The sequence below is a fragment of the Rana temporaria genome, chromosome 6 (assembly GCF_905171775.1).
Source record: "Rana temporaria chromosome 6, aRanTem1.1, whole genome shotgun sequence".
NCBI lineage: Eukaryota > Metazoa > Chordata > Amphibia > Anura > Ranidae > Rana > Rana temporaria.
The window spans coordinates 150,856,030-150,870,474 of NC_053494.1; the positions used below are offsets into that span (position 1 = coordinate 150,856,030).

The 14,445-nt window shown below is 45.1% G+C and overlaps 1 protein-coding gene across 1 annotated transcript in view; it reads left to right on the forward strand.

Moving 5' to 3' along the window:
- The window catches only part of LOC120943911 (insulin-like growth factor-binding protein complex acid labile subunit), a 30,661-nt gene extending 21,101 nt beyond the window's left edge, over positions 1 to 9,560 (forward strand). Inside the window, exon 2 of the mRNA XM_040357581.1 lies at positions 8,096 to 9,560. Coding sequence (XP_040213515.1) covers positions 8,103 to 9,194 — 1,092 coding nt within the window. The 5' untranslated portion in view covers positions 8,096 to 8,102 and the 3' untranslated portion in view covers positions 9,195 to 9,560. The remainder of the gene's footprint in view (positions 1 to 8,095) is intronic.
- Positions 9,561 to 14,445: the final 4,885 nt, after the last annotated feature.

Sequence of the window (14,445 nt, forward strand, 5' to 3'; positions counted from 1 at the left end):
TTTTATATCCACTATAGGTGGATGCAGCAATGATCCGATGCTGCATCTGTCCCCCGCCACCTCTGCATTGAGGACTGAGCGATCAAACACCACTGATCGGGGCGTGGCCAAGATGGCGATCTAGACGGACGTGCTTGAGAGGAGCTCCGCTCTCTGAGACCTGATTATCTGCTATTTTACGGGATCCACCGTGATTTTCTACCCTGACTGAAGCCCGGTTCCCCCCGGGTATGCGTAAAGGCAAATCCGGTTCTGGACGGAGAGGCGGCTCCACAGTTAAAGCGAGTCCCCTGCCAAAGTTGCCACAGACGCCTGTAGGCCGCGCACAAATGGCGTCCCAGACGGCGCCTTCCCCTGCGAGCGCATCGGAGGAGGACCGCTTCCAGGCTCTCATGCTGGCGATACAAGGCTGCCAGACCACCCTTACGGGTAAGATTGACACCCTGCAGCTGGACCTTGGGCTCCTATGGAGGGACCTGGACGGTATACGGGAGCGCCTGGGGGAGGCGGAGCGGCGGGTGGGGGATTCGGAGGACTCCATCCAGGACCAGCGTGCCTCTATACACACTCTCCAGGTGGCAGAAGACAGCGAGAACCGCAGCAGGAGGAATAACCTCCGGGTGGTGGGTCTCCCAGAGGGGGCTGAAGGTCAAGACCCGACGGCATTTACTGAGACTCTGCTCCGCAATCTGCTGCCGCAGGCCCAATTTTCCCCGCACTTTGTTGTTGAGAGGGCCCACAGGATGCCACCGGGCCACGCCGTACCGGGGGCCCCCCGCGCACCTTTATTTTTCGGCTGCTCCATTTCTGAGACAGAGATCTGGTGCTGAGGGAGGCCAGGAGGGTGGAGGAACTCCGGTTTGAAAATACGCGGCTAATGATGTTTCCTGACTACTCCCTGGACACCCAACGGCTCCGCAGGACATGTTAAAGTACAGCTCCGCGCCAAAGGCCTGAAATACAGCATGTTGTTCCCGGCTCGGCTGAGGGTCATCGACGGAGAATCCACTCGTTATTTTACGTCACCGGAGGATGCCTCTCACTGGCTGGACACCCTACCCAGGCATCGGTAACTGTATGGTTTTCTACGTTTTGCTCCCCCCGTATTGCCATCTCCTTCTACTATTTGACTGCACCTGAACATTGCTCAGTTTGACATCTACCGCCTGTGTTGCGGGGCAGGACTGTGCCTCTCTGTCTCTGGCTCGTTTGGCCCCCTGCCCCCGCCCTCCCTTCACCCCCCATGACCCGGTATGTGAATTGCACATGGCCCCCACTTAGAAACTATCTGCCTCGTGCCTGCTTAACTGGGGGGGTTGATGGGGATGTGTTTGCTGTTGGGGGGTACATGGCGCACTGGGATCGGGTGCTTTCTGATACATGGGGGAGGCTCTGTGAGAACATCTGGGCCTAGCCTGGGCGTTTGGGCTGCCGAGGGCCCCAGTTTATGGTTATAACGTTTAAATGTGTGCCCCTAGCTTTGCCTAGGTGAACTGTTTATTTTTTTTGTTTTTTTAAAGCTGGGTTTTACTTGCTTCAACATGTTTTCGGTGGATCCAAAGTTATCCGGTGCTCTTACATGGGTCTGGGGGCGGTGCCCTCCATGGATGGTACTGGTGAGCCGGGTGTCTGCTCTCCTGGTGCCTTCAGACGGGTCGCATTGTCAGTTGCCCCCATAGGAGACTTTCCTACCGTTTGATGGGGTTGGTTTGGGGTTTATGCACGCCGGTCCTTTTTCCGGGCGTGCGGGGTGGGGGGGGATGGGATGTGTTGTTTTGTTTTTATGTTTTTTTCCCTTTTTTTTGTTTTTCTGAGTTGCCATTTTGTTTGCCAGACTAATATATGCAGTGAGTGGCCTTGGACGCCTTTCTTGGCCTGTGCTGGTTGCGTAGGCCGGGTGCCCAATGCTCTTAAGGTGACTGCTTTGGTGCGGTTGGTGGGGTACCCTCCCCCATGTCTGCGCCACTTTAACTGGTTTAACTGCCCTACACTACTGGGATTTCAATGGCTCCCATTAGGCTAATCTCGTGGAATGTCCGTGGGCTGAATGATAAGATAAAGAGGTCATTAGTCATGACCTACCTCAAAAAATACTCTCCCCATATATGCCTCCTACAGGAGACCCACTTAACGGGGGCGGAGGATTTTAGGCCTGAGAAAACAGTGCGTGGGTCACTCTTACCATGCTGCATACTCCAACTATGCCAGAGGGGTTAGCATACTGATCCACAAGTCCCTCGCCTACTCCTTGCTAGATGTCAGGATTGACCGTGAGGGCAAATATGTGCTTCTTCACGCTGTGGTTGATACGGTAGAAATGTTAATTCTGGGCATCTATATACCGCCACTGGCTACGGTGTCTTTCCTGAAGTCCCTGGTCCCCATCTTGGCCGCATACCCCACGAATAATATCATCATTGCAGGGGATTTCAATATGGTCCCAAATCCATCTTTGGATAGGCTGGCCTCTGATACTAGCAATGATTCTCCCCTGCAGCGATGGGCTTCCCTGTATGGTCTTACGGATGTAATAGAGCTATAACTCCATTGCTGACTTATTGGAAATTCTCTCATATCCATCTGAAGTGAGAGTATCTGCTGCTATTACACCAGTTTGCTGTGGTTTTTTACCGTGGATTTTTTTAGTTTGCTGTTTGTTTTTTTACCTGCAGTGTGGCTTTGTAAGCCTTTTTCATTATTTTAATTTTGAAATTTGCCTTATGAGTGCAAATAAAAAAACTTTTTTACACTATGAGGAGCACCTCTATATGTTTTTTCTTTGCATAACTATTGGGATGTCTGGAGCAATTTTGATGAGTTGATTTCAGCTACTCTGTCCTGGACAATCGAGTACACCTGAGGCTATCTTTGGTTCTGACCATCTGAAGGGGAGACTCCCAGATCCAGACGCGAGTCTGTACAAGCTCTAATGACCCTTCCACCGTACGGTGTAGTTTGAGGGTCCACCTTTTCTGGTAAGAGTACCCACCCTTTTATCAATGCCCATGTGTGAAGATTGTTATATATCTTGAAGATTGTGGCTCCATTCCAACAATTGAAGATCTTATGTGCATTTTCAAAAATACTTTTTTTTCCTTTAACACTGTTATGGTGTCACGCTCACTGACTTACTCAGTCATTGAACCACCCAAGGTGTTCTTATCCCTTTTTGTCGCAATTCATTATTATGTTTGTTTTCTGTTAAGGACTTGTGTTTTTTTGATCACTTATACGTCATCTCTGCACATTATTTTATTTTTTGAGAAAGAATTTTGAATTCTTACAGATATTACTTTCACTTTTTGATCATAGCACTGTATATATTGACACAATTTTTTTGGCATTATCATATAGACCTTTATTTGAGTATTTTTGGTCTATGTGTTTGTGTTTACCTCACAGGTTCACATATTTTGGGGGATTTGATTAGTTGGTGATGCAGATCATTTGACTATCAGGTTCTTTTTATCTATATCCTTTTAAGGGTTTATTCACTTTTGGCGCCACATTTATTTACAGCATTTTTCACTTAGTATCCACTTTGTTATGTTGGCTGCCTGATTCACGACACCTAGTGGCTTGCGCAATATTATTTTATTACTGTACCCCTAGAATTGCCAGATCCACCCTGCAGTTACCGGTCACTCTTGGTGGACTGGCCTTGCCATACTTCCAGAAGTATTACTGGGCTGCGGTTCTTGTCACACTCAGGTGGTGGCTGTCGGAGGAGCCGGCCAATCCGGCGGCTACTCTGGAGGCTGCGCTTCTGGGATCCTACTCTGAGCTCCGCAACCTTATGCATCGGGGGCCCAGATCTAGTCCCTCTGTTACACCCTCAATGAAGTCTACCCTGCGGGTGTGGGAGGCTGTTAGGACCAAAGTTCAGAACCCCGGTTGCTGGTCCCCGCGTACCCCACTATGGGGGAACCCGCGTCTTTTGCACTTTCACTCTATTCCTGACCCTGCCCTATGGGCCCGCTTGAAGGTTAAAACGCTTGCGGACATAGTCTCGGCGGGCAGACTACTCACCTTTGATGAATTAAAACAGAGGAAGGGACTGACGAATCGGATGTTTTTTCGGTTTCTCCAGCTGTGTCATGCATTCAGGGACAAATTCCCTGGACTGATCAGGCTGGAGACTACGGGGTGGAACGCTTGTTGAGTGCGGCGGATGAGACTAAGCGCCTGTCTGCCCTGTACTCACTACTGGTGAGTTTGGATACCTCTAAGGTCTCCCAGCTGTTCTCGGCGTGGCAGACGGATATTCCGGTGCTGGCTGATGACGACTGGGAAGAAGGAATACAACAATACCTCACCCTGGTGGTGTCTGCCAGGGATAGATTTATTCAACTCAAGTTCCTGCACAGGGCCTATTTCTCCCCCCAGCGCCTGGCAAAAATATACCCGCAGCGGAGTTCTATCTGCTCACGATGTGGTGTAGAGGAGGGTTCATTTTTCCATGTGGTCTGGTCCTGTCCCGTGTTGCAAACTTACTGGCAGGGGGTGGCTAATGTAATCAAATCTGTAAGTAAGATAAGTGTACCCTGTGACCCTTTGCCAATGCTCCTGGAGATAGTAACATTTATAGGTAAAGTTGATCCGGGGAAAATCCGATTGCCTCTCGGGGGATCAGGAAGGAATTTTTTCCCCTGCTGTAGCAAATTGGATCATGCTCTGCTGGGGTTTTTCGCCTCCCTCTGGATCAACTATGACTATAAAATTGTATATTGGATTGTATGATATTTTTTATATATATATATATATATATATATATATATATATATATATATATATATATATATATATATATATATATATAATATATATTTTTTTTATTTGTGTCTTTTTTCATCCTAAGGCTGAATTCACACCTATGCATTTTTAGTGCTTTTTGCATTTTTCAGATTTTCACTACAGAATGTGTTCCATAGGAAACCATGGTAAATGGACTCTAGTGCAAATTGCAAAAAGCACAAAAAATGCATAGGTGTGTGAATTCAGCCTAACTATGTAACTATGAACATAATATACACTGCTAGACAGAGGAGATGATGTAGTACAGAGCCAAGCAAACACAAACAGTGTTAGGACCAAGACTGTGCCAAAGCTACAGAAAGGCTATGAAATTTGCATATAATTTATCATGTATTTTGTTACAACTTTTTTTAAGGGTCTGTACACTCAAAACTGATTTTTTTAGGCAGATGCTGGAAAGTTAAAGTGGAACTTCACCCTAAAGGGGAAGCTCTGTTTATAGTCCTCCTCCTCTCGCCTCTACCACACTTGGTACTTAAACATTTTTTGGGGGGATTGAATATTTCATTTTGACAGGTACCAGTTCTCACTTCCGCTTGGATCGCCTAGGCAGGCAGGGAAGTTTCCCCCCCCCCTTCTCACGTCCAAGGTCCAAGAAGGCTGCGGGACCATTCACAGAGCACAGTGCGGCTCACGCATGTGCAGTGGAAATTCAGCTGTTAAGCCACGAGTCATGGTCGTCTTCCCACAGTAAACACTTCCCGGCGCTGGGCACCCGAAGATGAACTGGCCTGGGTGAAGAGAGCACTAGATCCCTGGACAGGTAAGTGTCCTTTTTAGGGTTGTCCCGATACCACTTTTTTAGGACCGAGTACAAGTACCGATACTTTTTTTCATCTACTCGCCGATACCGATTACTGATACTTTTTTTAAAATGCAGCCATGTGTTCCCAAAGGCAGCCTTGTGTCCCCAAATGCAGCCATGTCCCTAAATGCAGCCATGTCCCTAAATGCAGCCTTGTGTCCCCAAAGAGAAAGCCAAGCCCCCCCCCCCAGCTGCCGTCTAGTTGATGTGTTTCCCGCCGCGCCTCGTCATATTTAGCCCCTCCCCCTTGTTCGGGCACTTTGATAAACAGATCACCTGTCCAATCCTGGGACGGGTGATCTGTCTATCAAAGTGCCTGGACAAGGGGGAGGGGCTATATATGACGAGGCGCGGCGGGGAACACACAGCTATTCAAATGAAAGCTGTTATGTTCCCCAAGCGCTAATCCATTAGACGGCAGCAGTGGGGGGGGGCTTGGTTTTCTCTTTGGGGACTAGGCGGCAGCAGCTCTCCTCTCCTCCATACCCGAGGACTGCTCTGCTCCACTCTCCGCCCCCTCTCCACCCGCTCTTGGGGGGGGGGAAGTATCGGGGGAAGCATCGGGAGCATTTGTGCAAGTACAAGTACTCGCGCAAATGCTCAGTATCGGTCCCGATACCGATACTAGTATCGGTACCAGGACAACCCTTGTCCTTTTATTAAAAGTCATCAGCTACAGTATTTGTTAATTTTTTTTCTCTAGGGTGAAGATCCTCTTTAACTGCCTATCAGAGTCGTAACTCTCTCTCAGTAATTCCATTGGTGAGATATCTGTGATTGAATTCCTGGGGATGCACACACGCTGTAGCCATAATTAGGGGATCCCAATCTCCTTATTATAAATTTTATTTTATACTATAAAAATGCCCCAGTAGATGCTATACCACACAGAGGTGGGTATATTCAGAACTTCAATGTGGAAAGAAACACAATCAAAACTTATGGCAGGGAAATCATGCAATTAGAGCATCAAAGACATAGACAAGTGCTGAATCTGCAATCAGGCGACCCCTAAAAATAATAAAATATTTTGGATGGATTGACTTTTTAATCATAAAAAATTACAGTATCATATTTCTGAAACTTATTTATCGATTAGAACAAAACCGTATAAACTGGGATTTCCCATCAAGAATCATACTAATTACATTATATACATATATTTAGTTCCACTTATATATCTCAGACAATCCATTTAAATCTAGGCTTACATACCTATTAACATCATGATGATAGATGAATTAGTTATGTGATTTTGAAAAATCCTTCTTTTTGCACACATAATGGAGAGATAGCATATGAGCAGAGTAATGAATACTATTCATAGCACCTAGACTGACAGAACTCTAATGAAGGGTGCACACACTATAGTATTGAGTGACACCACAATTGACAGCGTTTCTGAAGCGTATAAATCCAGTGGGTGAATTTCACAAGCTCTCAGTGTTCCGTTCTTGTCTTACACACACATCAGCACCTCTTGGGAAATAATAGTTTTGACCTCCTCACCTGTCTCATCAAGTCTCAGTCTCTAGCTAGAAACACACTTACACAGGACAGCTGCAGGTACAGGTACGTTATTCTGATCTGCAAAGCAACCAAAGATACATTAGCTCAGTACAGGACTTAGAATTGGCTCATTGCATAAAAAAGGCATCTTTACCTGAAATTGTAAGGCAAAATCTCTGAATCTCTAATTTGTGTATCTGGTGACAACCTGGCTTTGAAGTTAGTATGCATTTCAGTATATCCTCTCCTCATTTTGGACTGAGATTATCCCATGACATCTGCTACTTTCTGTTATCCCTAGATTATTTTATTGCATAAAATTTTGTTACGTTATTGGCTGGTCCAGCCATGATTTTCTAATTGTTTCTCAACCAAGCTTGTCTGTCACCTACCTTGATCACCGACCTCCCCTTAACATGTCTGCAGTCAAGGTCCAAACAATACTCTTGGACCTCAAAGAAGGGGGTACGCCCTAAAAGCTTGTCCGGGAAATTTGGATGTTAGTCCAAATCAAAAAAAGATCACATTGTGTTTGTTTTAAAGCACTCCTCTTTTTTTTATCGCATTGACTGGAAAGCCTAACTCCAGTTATCTTCAATTCAAGGTATCACCATAGAGGTGTGCATACTTTATCCTTTAAGTTCCATGATTGTTTAAAATATTCAGTCATATCTTGAGGCAGTGTAAAATGTTGTATGTGTGTAGTCATGAATTTATCATCTATATGTGTGTGTATATATATATATATAGGTATCTTGTGTTTAGAAGCAAGACAAAATTATTAGGTCCTACTGGGTAATATAAACAGCTCTGCTATTACTTTTTCTTGAGTTTTTCTTTAAGATCACAGAAAGCTTTGGTAGCTAACGACTATATATAAATAATATATAGGGTAGTCATAGCACCTAACACCCATCAATATTTTATATGATCTATGATTAAAACATTTCACTCTTCCTGTTGCAGGGCCACAATGGAATCCTTCTTCATAAAATCACCTGTATCTACTCTTTTTGCCTCCTCTTTGCTGGTGCCAATGCTTCTATTCATCTTGCCCAATATTTTGGTTATTTCCTCCCTCTCCCTCTGCCCATCAATTTGCATTTGTGACTCTAGCTCCCTTTTTGTAAACTGCTCAGGAACAAACCTAACTAACATTCTAATCTCTCCTCCTTTGGTAGTTGAATTCCTTGACCTCTCTGATTGCTCTTTGTATTCCATTCCTCTCCTCCGCAACCTTTGGAGACTCCATGCAATGCTACTGGCACATAATGCAATTTCAGAAGTCAAAAATGGATCTTGGAGAGGCTTACAGAGCTTGGAAATCCTGGATCTTAATGACAACAATATTACAGATTTAGGAGGAAGCTTTTCTATTGACCTTGATTCTCTCACGCATCTCTATCTTGCACATAATGTGTTGCACAGTGTCATGAGATATAATTTCAAACACCTACACAGTCTGGAATTATTAGATCTGCAAGGAAACTTAATTTCTAAGTTGGAACCTGGAGCTCTGAGATCCCTTACCCAGCTACGTCGTTTGCTGCTCCAGAACAATCAACTGCAAAGCCTGAGAGGTGATGACTTTTCTGTTCTACAAAAACTTGAATTCCTTGACTTGTCTAGAAACCAGATCCAAGATCTGCCCTCTGTGTTATTTACACCTCTTCATTCCCTCACCTTCCTTAATCTGCAACATAACAATCTACGCCACTTGCGCTTCCAAACTTTAAGCAACCTGCCAGCGCCTGGAACTCTTCTCTTGCTTTCATTTAATCCTTGGGAGTGTGATTGTGATCTTCAGCGTGTGTTTGGGAAACTAGGAAGTTTGCACAAAATAAGCTTACAGGATGGAGGTAACTTGTATTGTGCAGATCCTGCAGCACTTAGAGGAAGACCAATTACCTCCTTGGATACCCGACTCTGTGTAGCAGAAACTGTGACTGTGCTGGTCATCACTTTGACTGTACTGGTAACTGTAATTGGAGCTATAGTAACAGCTGAAAGAAGACGTAAAAAAAGCCCTGGGAGTCCAGGGAGAGAGATGTATGCCCAGGACTGATAGGAGAAAGGAAAATGCTTATTTTGACTATGTAAGATATGGTGTAGTAAGTTTGTCAGCACATGATGACAAATTAAAATGTACACACTCAATTGTTATACAAATGGAAGCTTTCCGTGGCTTTAGCTCATCTCCCCCACATCTAAAAGTAAAAGAGGTCACTAGGACCTTTCCAAAGGGAGGCCTCTATTATCCTTATGTGCAGAAATTAACATTTGCAAGGCTGTCCTTATTCAATATATGGGTTTTGGTGCAATTGCATACCTTGTAACTCTCACGGTTCCTGGTTACCAGCTGTGTAGGTAAAGGACCTTGTCTCGCCCATCCCATTACTAAATTAAAGCACTGGACAAAATGCAGTGGAAAGTGTCTAAGGCCCCGTACACACGATAGAATCCATCCGCTGAAAAATCTCAGCGGATCGGTTTCAGCGGATAGATTCTATGGTGTGTACATTCCTGCGGATATTTATCCGCTGAAATTTCCCAATTCCAGCAGATAAAAATTTGTAGACATGTCTACAAATCTATCCGCTTGAATTGGCTCCCGCGGATCGATCCGGTGGTCTGTACAGACTCACCGGATCGATCTGTCCGAAGGGATCCCCGCATGCGTCGTAATAATTCGACGCATGCGTGGGTATCCTTATATGACAGCGTCGCGCACGTCGCCGCGTCATTATCGCGGCGACGGCGCGACACGTCATCGCAAAGGGATTTCGGCGCGGTCCGGTGGACCGTATCCGCGGATAAATCCTCTCGTGTGTACTAGGCCTTAAAGGTAATTGTATATTGCCTTTATTTGCAATCTGATTGGGTGATATGACCAAAGACAGCATCTTCTTAGATAGTTTTTAAACAATATTACCTCAAAATATATAATTTCCCACTATGTTAGGGTTCATACAAATGTAATAGACATGGGAGATGATGCCTATTGTATTAATTATCAATATATGCTGCTAATAATCATTAATAGAAATAAATGGACATAATAATGACTTCATCTATATTTGTGCAGTAAAGGAGATTGATTCAATATAAGCAGGACTCCTAATAGATTCCAAGCATCATTGGTAAAGAGTGGAGAGTCATTAGTCCAATGAATTGTGATCTTCTTGTGGTGGAAGAGAGATCGTACATGTTGCATTAACCCTCTGAAATCTAGTGAGGATTATTCATGCTGGCAAAGCAAATAACAGGGTCTACTGTGCCAAGTATTGGCAGAGCCAATTTCCTTTTATGTGTTTATCACTCTTCACATATATGTCTGTCTTAGTGTCTTGCAAGCATTATTTAGATGCCTTTCTTGAGTAAAACAGGAGACAAACTAAACAGGAATTCAGATAGGAGCATTTAAAGCAGACAGGGTTAAAATGTTAGGCCCCGTACACACGAGAGGATTTATCCGCAGATACGGTCCAGCGGACCGTTTCCACGGATAAATCCTCTCAAAGATTTCCGCTGATTTCGATGGGATGGAGTGTACACACCATCGCATTGAAATCCGCGCGGAAATCCTCTGCCGATGACGTGTCGCGCCGTCGCCGCGATTATGACGCGGCGACGGGCGCGACGCTGTCATATAAGGAATTCCACGCATGCGTCAATTCATTACGACGCGTGCGGGGAATCCCTTTGCACGAATGGATCCGGTAAGTCTGTACAGACGAGCGGATCCATTCGTTGGAATGGATTCCAGCAGATGGATTTGTTGTGCAGCACAGCAAATATCCGATCTGCTGGAATCCATCCCAGAGGAGATTTCTCCGCGGAAACAGATCCGCTGGCGTGTACACACCATAGGATCTATCCGCAGAAACCCATTTGCTGGGATTTATCTGCGGATGGATTCTATCGTGTGTACAGGGCCGTAGAGTTAGAAACATCCAATATTAGTAATGGTAGAAGAATCATTACTTATGCATGGCATGGTAGGGGAAGTATTTTGTAGAAGTGCATTACTATGCACTTGGAGCAGGTTTAGTTAAAGTGGATGTAAACCCATCTTTTTTTTATGTCACAATGTAGGGTATAAGATTTCCTATCATCTGTGCCTAGTCTTGCCACACTGAGTTAATCCAGCTCTGAGCAACCTTTAGTGAAATAAAACAGACTTACAGAGAAAAACCTTAGTCCGTTCCGCCCCCTTGCTGTGAGTGACAGGTTATTTACATATCTCATGCACTAGCCTGAGACAGAGGCACATCCTGTGTAAAAAGTTCACAATTCACATCCCTCTCCCCTCCCCAACCCTCCCCTCCTCTCCCTTCCAGCTCTCCCAGGATTGGCTGCATTTACTGTGTTTTGACTGGATGTTTCTCATCATGGGGTGTGATCCACAGTTCAGTGTGACAAGGAAATGCATGTATATTGCAGTGAAAACACAGAACAGAAAGCAGAATATACACAGACAAGTGGTCTTATTTAGGTTAGATGTATCTAGTGAGACCTGGGCAGAGGAGAAGCTCGAGTGATCTGATTGTTATATTGCAGTGTGTGTGTCTGAGGTCACCTGATCACAGTTTACACATCTCATGCACTACCCTAGAGACAGGCATTATTTTTTAATTCCCACCCCCACTCCTTTTCTGAAGTCATGTGGTGACTTTTCTGGATTTTGACTGGATGTTAGTGATCATAGCAGAATTTAGTGTAAGGAATACACAAGAGAAAATGCATGTTGACAAGGGGAGTGTAGAGGTGGGCGGGGAGTCTACTGACATCACGACTCCACCCACCGAGCTCCAGACAACAGACTCACCCACAGAATCTGCAGTTTTTCGTGTCCCATAACAGACAGAGGGGAGACATTTGACAGGTAAGGATTCATGCAGGAGGCAATTATATCCTTATAGATCAGCACTATGGCAGTAGTTTAGAAAGGATGAGAGTGGGTTTACATCCACTTGGATACTATATCAATCTTGCAGCTCTGTACCAGCAGTCTGGAAAAACAACCACCAATAGCATAAATGCCAAGCACAAGGTATAAAGCGCATGGTGATATAACGTAGTAAATAACTTTAATATGAATACAATCCATGAATCAATTTCACTTACAAGTATAAATATAAGACATGGCCTATCTGTGACACAGAGCTGTTCTCCCATCAAATCCAGGACCCCTCAGCTGTGACCAGTGGTAAAGATTAACACTGAAACACCGTGACTTTGGCTGGGCCATTCTAACACATGAATATGCTTTTATCTAAACCAAGGGTAGTAAATTAACCACTTTAGCCCCGGGCCTGTTTTTCAGAGTCGGTGTTTACGAGACAAAACCATTTTTTTTTGCTAGAAAATTACTTAAAACCCCCAAACATTATATATTTTTTTTTTCTAACACCCTAGAGAATAAAATGGAAGTCATTGCAATACTTTTTGTCACACCGTATTTGTGCAGCGGTCTTACAAGCGCACTTTTTTTGGAAAAAATTCACTTTTTTAAATGAAAAAATAAGACAACAATAAATTTAGCCCAATTGTTTTATATATTGTGAAAGATAATGTTACGCCGAGTAAAATGATACCCAACATGTCACGCTTAAAAATTTCGCCCGCTCGTGGCATGGCGTCAAACTTTTACCCTTAAAAATCTTGATAGGCGACGTTAAAAAAATTCTACAGGTTGCATTTTTTGAGTTACAGAGTAGGCCTAGGGCTAGAATTAATGCTCTCGCTCTAACGATCGCGGCGATACCTCACTTGTGTGGTTTGAATACCGTTTTCATATGTCGGCGCTACTCGCGTATACGTTCGCTTCTACGCGCGAGCTCGTCGGGACGGGGCGCTTTAAAAAAATTTTTTTTTGCTTTTCGCATTTATTTTTATTTATTTTACAATTTTTAACACTGAAAAAAAAAAAAAAAAAAATTATCACTTTTATTCCTATTACAAGGAATGTAAACATCCCTTGTAATAGAAAAAAGCATGACAGGTCCTCTTAAATATGGGATCTGGGGTCAAAAAGACCTCAGATCTCATATTTAGGCTTAAATGCAAAAAAAAAAAAAAAAATTTGGAAATGTCATTTTTTCAAATGACAAAAAAAAAAATGTTTCTTTAAGACGCTGGGCGGGACTGACGTTTTGACGTCACTTCCGCCCAGCGGAGCTATGGGGACGGGCGAAGGAGATTTTTCCTTCAGTCTCGTCCCCGCTCAGCTGCCGGATGGTCGCGATCTCCTCCGCCGCTACCGACGGCTCCGGTAAGCGGCGGAGGGCGCGGAACAGCGGCGGGAGGCCCCTCTCCCGCCACCGATAACGGCGATCTCGCGGCGGATTCGCCGCGGAGACCGCCATTATCGTTAACACGGCCGCCCACAGAAGAGATGAATATCTCGATTGTGGCAGCAGCTGCTACCGTTACCGAGATATTCATCTCTAAAGTGATGACGTATACCGGCGGTGGACGGTCGGCAAGTAGTTAAAATTCATGGGGATCGGGTCATTCATGGGGATCCAGTGGAGGTCTGAGTGTCATATTGGTGCTATTACGCCACATTATATCCTCTACATCACAGCCTGCCGTTCACGTCACAGACTCCCCATCTCAGACTCCACATCACAGACTGACCCATGACAGGCCCATCACAGACTGATCCATCACAGGCCCGCCATCACAGACTGACCCCCATCACAGACTGGCCCCCATCACAGACTGACTCATCACAGATTGGCACCCTATTACAGACTGACCCATCACAGACTGGCCCCATCACAGACTGACCCATCACAGCCTGGCCCCCATTATAGTCAGACCCCCATCACAGACTGGCCTCCCATCACAGACTGACCCCCCATCAGAGACTGCCCCCTTTTACAGACTGACCCATCACAGGCTGGCCCCCTATCACAGACTGACCTATTACAGACTGACTTCCCATAATGGAATGACCCCCATCACAGACTGCCCCCCCATCACAGACTGGCCCTTATCACAGACTGACCCATAACAGACTGACCCCCCCATCACAGACTGACCCATAACAGACTGACCCCCCCATAACAGAGTGGCCCCTATCACAGACTGACCCATCACAGACTGACCCCCCCATCACAGACTGACCCCCATCACAGACCCCCCTCTATAGTAAACTCCTGTCCTGCACAGCACTCCCCCCTCCCCATAGAGTCCTACCTTATTCACACAAGATGGAAAGCACGGCAGCCCTGGACAACGGGCGGGACTTTTCACGTTAAAGTTGTGATTGATTGCTGGGACCCACTTCTTAACTAAAAAAGTGCATC